At 46.9% G+C, this 11,452-nt stretch overlaps 1 protein-coding gene across 1 annotated transcript in view; it reads left to right on the top strand.

Annotated features, from left to right (window-relative positions):
* The first annotated feature begins 2,971 nt into the window (after positions 1-2,971).
* LOC115405113 (glypican-1-like) overlaps positions 2,972-11,452 on the top strand; it is a 57,474-nt gene continuing 48,993 nt past the window's right edge. Inside the window, exon 1 of the mRNA XM_030114575.1 lies at positions 2,972-3,451. Within this exon, the coding sequence (XP_029970435.1) occupies positions 3,289-3,451 (163 nt within the window). The 5' untranslated portion in view covers positions 2,972-3,288. The remainder of the gene's footprint in view (positions 3,452-11,452) is intronic.

The following is an 11,452-nucleotide window of genomic DNA, read 5'->3' as shown; positions in this document are numbered from 1 at the left end:
GCCATTTTTTGCCGGCTGCGATTTTTCTGTCACCTCCTCCACATCTGCAAACCGCTGTCCCTTCAGCTCTTTCTTCAGCTTGGGGAACAAGAAAAAGTCACTCGAGGCTACATCTGGCGAATAAGGCGGATGGGAGAGGAGATTCATCTTATTCTTCACCAGAAACTGCGTGACGCGCAGCGCCGTGTCCGCTGGCGCACTGTCGTGGTGGATCAACCGGGCTCCACTCCGCCACTCCGCGGGCCGCTTCCTCCTCACGGAGCCGTCTGAGGACTTCCATGTAGTAGTCCTGGTTTACAGTCTGACCTAGAGGGACAAACTTGCTGTGGACGAGACCCTGGACAGCGGAAAAGCAGCTCAGCATTGTTTTTACGGCTGAGCGCACCTGACGCGCGGACATCTGGCCCTTTTTAAACCACCCGAACCACTCATGGACCTGATTCTTCCCCAGAGCATCATCCTTGTAGGCTTGCTGCAACAAGGTGAGTGTTTCTGCTGCTGTTTTTTCCCAGCAGAAAGCAGAATTTAATGTTTACGCGCTGCTCTGGCTTCCCCGTCAATGTCGCCATTTTGGAAAAAATCGCAGACCGCCTCTGCACTCTGTTGCTATAAATAGCTCCTGACAGGCGTCAGTGTAACTCTCGGAGCTCAAATTTTTCACAGATGTGCATGAGGCTTACCTGCAGCACATCTGACGGCCAGAAGTCGGAACTCATTATTATTATTGTTTTCTGACCAAATTCCGGTTTTTTTTGGGTACCCCCTCGTATTAACCTCTGGCCACATGTGCTTTAAAGCAACGACAACAGCGAACCCAGAGAATCACACGTAATCAGGAAGCGGCTTCTGTGAGTGGCTCGGTTACACATTTCCCTCCACTGCGCCGCCGCGGATCCGCCAGAGGACGCACGCTGGCCCACAGGCCAACGCCAACACTTGACACCGGAGCACCGAGGTGTAATTCCTGGCCCGCTGGTCTCAGCGCTGTAATAATAGGAAGTGAGTGTCAGCCGTTTGTCAGTCGGCGATACGTGAGAGGCTGTCCTCCGTTTGGAGTAATTACAGAGTAACGTCTTCTGATGTATTCACCAACAATGTCTGTCTTTGTAAACAGTGATCCGGAGGCAGAACACGGCGAGCGGCGCGCTCCTTCTCTTTCTGTCAGCTTCTCACTTTTTTGTCTGTCATGTTATCAGTTTTTTTTATTTTTACAGATTCCTCAGGAGTGACACTATCAAACACCTTCTGATTTAATTCCACACGTTCAAAGGTCTGATGAGACATTATTTCAGATGAGATAACTTATTGAAATGAAACGATTAAACCCAGAAACCCGTTTTAATGTCCGTTCGGTGTGTTTTGCACCATGTTTAACATGTAGATGCTGCTTGTTGACAGCATCCACGTTTGAACGCTCCGTCCTTAGACGGCTGAGTCAACCTGTTAGCTCTTTCACACACCTGTGTTGTCGTCCTGTTGGGACCGGCGGCCGATCGCAGGCTGTCAGTTCGCTGCAGGATCATTAAAGATGATTCAGAGTGAAACACGCCGCTCCTGTGTCTTCCCCTCCTGGTGCTCGTTACGCTCACGCGCTGCACCCATGTCTTCCCTATTCAAACCCTTCTCTCCTCTTTGATGGTTGTTAGTTCATGTTTCTTAACTTCGTGTGCGCTCCCGGTCACCCAGCAGCCTCTCGTGTCTCTGATATTGACTTCCACACCCACGGACTTCAATAAACCCTTCAACACACCAGCCTCTGTGTGAGTGTGCTTCTGGGTCTGGTTTTTATATTTAGTAGAAGCAATATCATGAAAGATTTTGAAAGATTCGAGTCTTTCGATACATTATAGTTTGCTGACAACACCCACAACCATGAACTACACAGATTTCTCTTTCCTGTCAAACAGGAGAAACACAGCGGGGAGAGAAAGGTTTGCAGTTTACTGGAATGCTGGGAATTATGAGTCATTGATCCTATTAGAGGTAATTCAGAAACTGAGGAAAAGCTGTGTTCTACGTGCAGATTACATGGTAAACAAAGTGTTTACTGATCGAGTTGGGAAACTGCAGATGTGCATAAATAAATAATCACAACAAAGTGAGTACGGATTTGATGAAAATGGTCAATTTTCTGCATGTTCCCTCCAGAGTCTGCAGCCTTCAGTGCAGCTGATAGGAGAACCTCCTCCTGATCCGGAGAATGGAGAAATGCCTTCATCTCTGTAGCCTGAAACCAAGGTGCAAAACTTTCTCACACTGAGGCGGAACGTGTTTTCTCTGAGCAGAAACTAAAGGTTATAACGACATTCAGCAGGTGACAGGTAACCTGGCAGCAGCACCTGGCAGGTATCGGCTTGTTGGCGGATTAATTGCACCTTGAGGAGTGATTTGTCTCCTCGCAGTGGAGACAGTGCAGACAGGACTGACCCGCGCCGTGCGTGGCTACCTGGGCCGGAGGACACGCCCACTCTCCACCTGGGACACCTGGTCCGGGGTGATCAAGCTGTCAGGATGGCGCATTCCTCACCTGGAAGCCAGAAAACCGCCCAGTTTCTAAAAGTGACCCGAATCTGCAGGATATTCTGACACGTGCGTAAAAATAGATGGCACAAAATAAAACGGGAATAGCAAAGATGAGCTCGCCACCTCACTCCCTCTCTCTGATTCTCCCTCTTTCTCTCTCTGTCTCCCCGCCTCCCTCCCTCTCATTCCTCGGAGTGGCAGCGCTGCCATCGCTCCGTCCAGAGAAGCCGCGGCGTCTCGTCCTCTGAGCGCCTCCCGCTCCCGGACCCCTCCGGCAGGCGTGAGTCAACACACGCAGGGCTGCAGGGGCTATTTTCTGACATGACTTAAAATATTTCAGCTGCAAACGCGTAACCTAATTCCTCCATCTCTCTCTGCTTCTCCCCCGTATAGGTGCGCCAAACGCCAAGCTGTGGACGCGCGAGAAGCAGCGCTGCGCTTTTTTTTTCTTCTTCTTTTTTTTTGTGTTCTTGTTGGGTGTCCCGCATGAGAAGATAATAATTTGTGAGAGATATTAAAGCTCCTTGTCCTGTCTGTCAGGAGAGGGAAGGGACGGGACCTCTGCGCTGCGCTCGCGCTGAAAGGACAGAGGAGAGAGAGAGAGGGAGAGAGAGAGAGAGAGGAAGGGGAGGAGGAGGAGGATATTTTACGCACAGCGGCGCAGACTAACCCTGTTTTACAGTATCTGGGAGTCTCCTGCTAAGTGCGAGACTTGGTCTCCTGCTCGTCTGATTTGCACTTGCCCCAGCCGGCGGTCGTCCCGGAATGGATTCCTTCATCCTCGTAGCAGCCCTGGCGCTGGGCTCCCTGTGGGCTCCAGCCTCCGCAGACAAATGGAACAGCAAAGCGCGGAGTTGTTCGGATATCAGGCAGTTTTACTTCGGGAAAGGATTCGCGCTGGATGGAGTCCCCCAGTCCGAAATATCAGGTAAGCTATTCTCTCTCTAAGGTCAACACTTCTCTCTCTGTGGACTCTTTGTTTTAATGAATCTTACAATGAATAATTTTTTTTTTATTTCTAAATCTTCCCATTGATGTCTATACAAGTTGCATCTTTTGACATATCTGACATGTCCCCATTAAGCGGCTGACTGCAGGTTCTGAAACTGTAAATGTGGAGTTTTTAAAGCCCGTTTGGCTGTAAGACAGAGCAGAGGAGCCGTCCGTGTTTCCACCTCTGAAACCTGTTGTCTCACTCATTTCATGTCACATGGTGATGCATAAGAGCAGACCTCCTCCTCTGGGCTATTTCTCAAGATGAATCACCGCTTTGAAAAGATATTAGGACAGCACAGACATGCCCCTGCTGATCCGGGGTTTTGATTTCTGATCAAAACTGTGAGAAAGTCCCCACAAATGTGGAATTTTGCGGAAAACCTTCATCAGACGCTTCTTAACTTTTCCCCTTCTCCATGCTGTCCTGTCACTGTCTGTGTGTGTGTGTGTGTGTATGTGGTAGGGTTGAATTGCCAAGCCTTAATAAATTGCCAGACAGTCACTTGACCGTGCGTCGTGTGCTGTAACCAAGCAAATATGATGTGTTGCTCAGTGTGTCATTCATGGTCTGATGTCAGACAGTCACAAGCCCCTTTGCACTGCAGATGATTACATGTTTGCCTCCCTTGGAATTCAGTGCGGTGCTTTCAGGAGCGCACACACACACACACACACACACACACACACACACACACACACACACACACCCACACACACACACAGTTTACTGCGACTCCAGCGTCTACAGTTACAGTGTCTTACATGCATGGACAAGACATGAGACTGGGACTAATGCATGCTCACACAGTTGCTTCTCTGTGAATGGATTCGATTATTTCATTGTGCTGAAACTGTAAAGATGATGAGGTTATTCTGAAAATATATAGAGCATGAAATAGAATTAAAGTAATCCCACTAGATCCTTTTACCACCAAGAAGTGTGTGCAGATGTCCTGGATGTTTATTTGGGTTTTACTCTAATACCAAGTTGTTTTTTTCCCCCTCTCAGTCTGATAACCTTTTCTTTAAAAAGTCACTCAGAGGAACTCTGAATCAGGCGTTTTTTTCCCCATTTCCCGCAGACTGTGATGCTCTGGGATGACAGTAGATAAACTGTGTGAAGCCTGCAGATGTTGGTCGACTGGCTGTGAGATATGAAAGAGCGACTTCTGCAGTGTTTTCCCAAAAGGTCACACATTCAGGATGCTTCGAGCAGCAGCAGCAGAAAAAAAAAAAAAAAAACAGTTTTCCGGGTGGCTTTGGGCTGCTACACACTGCAGTGTGGCTGCAAAAATCAAGCCTCCTCACAAAATTTTAAACGGACCTGCTCACCTTTATTGGCACTGCTGGCACGGTGGAGGAACCATCATGCTGGAGGGCTGCATTGACCATATGACAGGAAGCATAAAATCAGAGTATTATCAAGAGAAATTGGAGTAAAATGTCCTATACCCAGTCGAGATGTTAGGACAGTTAAAAAGTCGACTAATTAAATCGACGGAGTGTAAAATGAAGCAAACGGCAGAGGGAGCAATCTCGCTTTTGAGCGCTTCTCCTCTTGATAAACGTGTTCGACGTCCTACGTCACGCAGACGTTCGGTGTAGACGACGGCGAAGCTCTAGTGGCCTCAGGCGATTTCAAATCAGAGGTGTGGCAGCGTTTTGGCTCGCTGAGGTCGGAAAATAACGGCCAAACCAACCAATCTGCAGATATTGCAATTAGCCTTTTGATCGTCTGCGGAGAGATTTTCATAGTTTGTTTAGTGAGATTTGTTTTAAAATTCTATTACTTGGTTAGTTTTAAACTAAAGATACCTCATTTTCTGCCAACAGTCAGTTGCTGCACCCAAATCAGGAACAAAAAGTTTAATTTCATACAGTATTGAAAAGACAACGTGGAAAAAAATACACATTTAACAGAAATAATATTTCAGTCCCAATTTGTCTGAAAGATGATTTTTGTTGAAAGAAATGGTGAACAAAATTATATTTCTTACATAAAAAAAAAAAAAACCTGGTTTCAGTTGAAGATCATGAGTCCTTCAGCAAGACAAAGACCCAGAGGAGACACCAAAAGTCATGCAGGGAAAATGATTTCAATCTGATTGAAAATCTTTGGGTTGAGCTGGAATCTCTATTTTGGGGGGAAAAATCCCATAAATGCTGAAGATCTTGAACAAATGGCAAAGGAAGAGTGGGAGAAAATACCAGCTGAGCAGTTCAGGAAGCTTCTAGACGACTACACGTCAAATAATATTTATTTGTCAAATTAAAAGATCCTTATTGTTTCTGGATTGACATTGATATTGAATGTATCATGCAAAAGATGAATAATGCGTTCCAGTAATGGTGAGCAGGACTCTGTGATCACCCTGGATCGATGCGTTTCATTGACAACTGTGTTTTCTGAGGTGAACATACTGTATAGAGGAAGACATTAATATCAAAGCACAGAGACCTTTAAAAGTTTTAGGGTTCGGACAGTAACGCGGTAGAACTGCTCCTGTCACATCATCCCTCTATCCATCATCTGTTACAGGACTGAGCGCCACGTGGCGAGCAGACACTTCCAATTCACTTGATTGACCACCGTAAATAAATCATTGGACAGGATTAACATCAGCTGTAGTCTCTTCCAGATCCCCGTCCCTTCCAAATGTCTGCGATCCATAAAGCTTTAAAGAGCAGATCCGTCTTGCACCGACACCGCCGATCCCTCTTGGTTCAATCAATGATGTGCAGCTTAGTTAAGTTTGGGGTCGGTGCATTCTCAGTAAGACAGAAAATAAAGGAGAGGGGGAGATGATAAAAGAGAGGTGAGGAACGAGCAGAGACAGATAGACTTCCGAAGACGGAGAAGGATGGAGAAATGTGGCTTTGGATGCTGGCAGTCATTTTCCCGGTGTCCCTGTCTCCGGGCTCCCTGACATAAATAATCCTTCATCTGCTCCCGTCTGGCATATTAAACACAGTGAAATATGAGAGATTTAATTTATGAGTCCAATTTATGAGCCGCCTGAATGTTGTGGATGATCTCTGACATTTGCAGAGGTTATTTCCAGCTGTGACACCGCCGGGGCTTGATCAAACTAACGTATTGGCCGCGCTCCACTCAAGGTCACGGGCTGTGTTCATCACCCACGTTCAGGCCGGGACGGCGAGGAGGGACGAGCTCGCCCCGCTCTCAAATTGATGTCCGGTCGGAGCACTTTCAAACCCTTTTCACGGCCGAATCGCAGTTTATTAAAGAAAAACTCAGCCTTCAGACACAAAACAGAGAGATTAAACCCATGAACCTTTAACTGAGGTCAGGCTGAACTGGAGGCTGTTAGGAGAAGACTCGATCACACCGAGGAACTACCAAGTCCAGGAGAATCTGGACGGGGACCAGGGTGTCTCTGCATCCAGTCCGCCTAACGTCACGGCCTTTGTCTAAACATCCTCGGTTTATTGGTGAATTTGAGATAACCGCTTTCCTATTAATCCGCCTGGTGTAACGGCTCGCAGAAGTCTCCCCTCCTCTTGAGTAATCTGCCCTGGAGGGACGGCCGTGTGGAGGAACGTTCGGGGCGAGCCGTTTGTTATGGCGGAGTTGTTTAGCGGACCATGGGAGCGCCGTGAGCTGAGCCCTTCAGAACGAAAAACAAGTCGAGAAGGGATAAAGTAAACCGAGTGCTGCTTTTGAAATGGGTGTGAGGATGCTTTGTTAACTCTGTGACATGTAATCACTTTTGGAAACCCACTTTGTGTGTGTGTGTGTGTGTGTATATGTGTGTGTTTACTGAAAACGGATGATTGATTCTTCCAGTCCTCATCCGTCTGCCCCCCCCCCCCCCCCCCCCCCTCCCCGCCCCACCCCGTCATTACAGTCTTGATGACTTATCTTTTTGTCTTTCGCTGGATGACATTCTTCATCTCTCTCAGAGAAAGAGGCGCCGGGCTCTCTGTGGAAGCAGCTGGTTACGTTCTCAAAGTCACGGCAATCCAGAAAGACGTCTGCCGGCGGCCGGCGGCGTTCGGCTCGGGGATGGAGCGTTCCCATTGCTGGATGCGTGTTGCTGCTGATTGCCGGTTGCTCCAGACTTGCTGGGAAGTGTCATCTCTAACCAGTGTTTGGTTAATGATACAGTGGGGCTGTTGACTGAACACTGGTTAAATGTGCTGATCAGTATTGTTAGAAGTAGGGATGCAACAATACCAGTATTTCTTTTTTTTTTAAAGGGCAAGCACTACCAGTTGCCAGTACCGATACTCCATAGCGTTCTTATTATGTCCATAAGAAGCATGGGAACGTTTCAAACTCAGCAGCTTGACCCAGAATTTACCAGTCGGTCTTGAATCGCATAAAGGCGGCATTGTAGCAGAAAACAGCGGTCGGGTTTTCACACGTTGAGGAGAGAAGCTCCCCGGGCGGCTCTTTCACCTTTTTGACTCGGGGTAATGATAAGATAATGGCTGCCAGTGTGTTTGCTTCCCTGTGCACCTCTTCCCAGCCAGAGGTTAAGCGGAGGAGGGGAAACACCGGCGGCGGCGAGCGCAGCTGACTGGGACGAGGCTGGTAAATCAACACCGAAACGGCACACGAGAGGCGCGGTCTTAAGAATCCAGGGAGCACTGGACATGTGCCACGCGGATTAATTCAGATGGATGCACACACACACACACACACACACACACACACACACACACACGCTCTGGGTTCAGAGAGCATGGGTGTGTGTGTTGCTTCACACCATGGAACCGTTTATGTGTGTTTAAGCTCTTAATCTCGGTGGAAATGCTTGCACAGTATCTGGATATCCACCACCCGCTGCCGTGAGCCGAAGACCCTCCGGGCGCTCCGGCCGGCCCGCTCTGAGCGGCGACCCTCGTCCTTTTGCGCTATCAGTTTGCTCTAGACATGAAAAGTTGTGGTTCTTATTAAACAAATGGCGTCATCGAGGTTTGTGTTAAAATGATGGTCGGTATCTTGGTTTTGTGTGGAAGGAATTAGTTCAGCGTTACAAAACTTTTCCTCTCAGAGCACAGAGGAAACAAACCGCGACACTTTATGATTCTGGCACTTGATGGATCTCCAACACCTGATGTCTGCCTCGGTTTGGTCCACCTTTCTGCAGCTCTTCACATGTTGATTTTTCAGTTTCGGACATTCCTCCTTCTTTTTTCTTTTTGTGATTTCTGGAAAGTTGTCAACAGGAAAGACTTCATGTTGAATTAACTGTTGAAATAAGATGTTTATTTTCAGTGTGGGAACTTCCTGTCTTACTTGATCTCTTCCACATAGCTTCTTCCATGTCATGCATGGAAACGCAGCGATGGTCCAGGATGGCAGCAGATCACTCGGACTGCCCTGACTCGGCCACACATGCTGTAAATTACGGATTAACTGTGCATTTGGCACAAAACAGAAACCCTCAAACGATTGGTCAACCTCTCCGTCGCCAATGCTCAAACGGGAACGAGACCAAACTCAACCAGTGTGTGGAAGGGCGGCGTTAATGTGCGCCTCCACCTGTGAACTTCAGCCTCATCTGCGCCTCGTCTCCCCCCTGAAGTGCAGGTCTTGTTCTCCGTGTGGCGACTGACTAATTGATCCCACTGACTTACATATGAATGGAAGTCATTAGCTGACTTTGGAGATAAGAGAGCCAGGAGCTTATTTGAAGGTTAATGTCGGCACAAAGCCCCGGCGCTTCTGTTGGCAGATTAAAGCAAAAGCAACAGTTGTTTCTGTCTCACAGTGTGCAGGCTCATAACTCTGCCGCAGTTTAAAGTGTGTCAGTCCCTGCATCTGGGCTCCTGTCTCGGCTTGCTGTGTATGCGTCTGTGTGTGTGTGTGTGTGTGCGTGTGTGTGTGGGTGTTTGCGAGCGCCCTTTCTATTTGTGTACGTGTGTCGGCCGAGCCAGTGAATATACTGAAGTTGTTAAAATGCTGAAGTCAGTAAGATGGCCCTTGAAGCATTAAGCCATAATGGGCTGCAGGGAGCATGAAACAGACCACAGTGTGTTTGATGTTCACCATGGAGAGCGAGAGAGAAAGAGGGCGAGAGACTGCTGACTTTACACCGACTGCCCTGGTCTGCACGTTTTTTTCACTCTGCTCTGCCCTTTTCATGGCTAATATATCAGGAAAAAACACAAGAAAGCTGTTGAACTGGTTCAGAAAGTCGAAAAGCGTCTCTTGTGTCATTTGTATTCTCAGCACTGCGTCTCAGTTTCTCAATTTACTGAAGTAAAGTGACATTTTTTTCATGGAAAGTTTAGTATAATAGTCATGGAGTCGTCAATGTAAAGTTGCACACTTCACGTTTTCTTGGAAAGAAATTCAGATTCCCTTCTTGACTGTGATATCTGACTTAATTTCACAAACTGAGGTGGAGACATCAGTGACTTTTTGGCCATTTCGAGTGAAAAGTAGTGCTGCTCAGTTCATCGAATTTTGACCCTGATCATGATTTTGGCTCCAAATAATCTCGAAATTCACATTATCGAGAAAAAAACGCTCATTTGGTGTTTCCGTTCTAAGACACATAAGTCAACGCTCGCGCCCTGCGGAGACGTTGCTGCTTCACCATCTACTTCCACAAGGTGGCAGCACATAGGCACCATAGATATATACAATATAGACTTGATAAACATGTCCATCAACAGTCACCGTGGGGTCTATGTATCATAAATCTATTTCTGTCATGCTGTTATGTAGGTTCCGGGGTAACGTGAAGTCCAGTTTTTTGGACTTCCGTGTTGAAAACAAGGCAGATAGAATTACTAATGTTTCACAGTGAAAGTACTCTGTAGTGCGAGGGGTGATAAAATAGCTTATTGACTGCAGATGACTATGGCGGACTTGGAAAAGCGTAACTTTGTTGAATTCTGTGGCAGTGCACTCAGATGTGAGAAATGTTATTTTGGACTGCTTTATGGAAGCTTTTATCTCTTATTATATTTTATTTATTTCTCGTTTTCAATAGACTGAGTGCAGTACAACAGTTTATTTTTCACTGCTACATTACAGGACATTTTTATATATTTAACAGGGGAGCGTTGTGTTAAACATGATCGATGAACGCTGTTCCAAATTCAAAGATATAGCTATTTAAATAATTGTGACTACAATACTGACTAAAACAATCATGATTATTATTTTTATCCGTAATTGAGGAGACGAATCGTGCATCGTTTTTGTGTTTTCATTTCAGAAAAGCTTCATGTTTTTGGCGCGCTGGGCCACTAGTTGGCGCTGTTGATTGTTTTGTTTTTTTTGTTTTTTTTTAATGAAACCACACTCACATGCTGCAGAGAACAAGATGCTGTGGACACAAAAAACAGGAGAACACAGACATTGGTATAGGCAGAGCGTGCGCAGTGGAAGTATTTCCTCCGTCTACAAGGCAACAGAGTCCAAGAGGTTTCTGAAGAACTCGCACCTTTTTGAGTCATTTTGAGTCAAATTGTTTTCAGTGGCTTTGCTGTGTAAACAGACCTCCAGAAGATGATTCACTGCCTTGACAAGTATCAGCTGCCTCCTCTTCCTCCTCTCCTCCTCTTCCTCCTCTCCTCCTCTCCTCCTCCTCTCCCTCCTCTTCCTCCAGGGCTCCTTTTGTCTTTTGTTCCCTGTAGCTTCTCTAATGTGAGAGTTGGACTTCACACACACACACACGCACATGCACACACACAGACACACACACACACACAGATGATAGCATAGGCCAGTTTTTAAATCACCACAGGGGGTGGCACTGTCATTGCAACAGGCGCTTGTGTGTGTGTGTGTGTGTGTGTGTGTGTGTGTGTGTGTGTGTGTGTGTGGTAATACCAGTGTGTGTGTTCTCCTCTGACGGCTGCAGTGTGTCGGTGTATGACTCCTCTTTTGTCTTCAGAGGGATTGTCTGTGTCAAAAGGAGAATCATTCCCTTGTCACAGCAACCTCCTC

Source organism: Salarias fasciatus, chromosome 18 (genome assembly GCF_902148845.1).
Source record: "Salarias fasciatus chromosome 18, fSalaFa1.1, whole genome shotgun sequence".
NCBI lineage: Eukaryota > Metazoa > Chordata > Actinopteri > Blenniiformes > Blenniidae > Salarias > Salarias fasciatus.
Note: the sequence above shows the minus strand (reverse complement) of the source record. Positions and strands in the feature narration are given on the sequence as shown.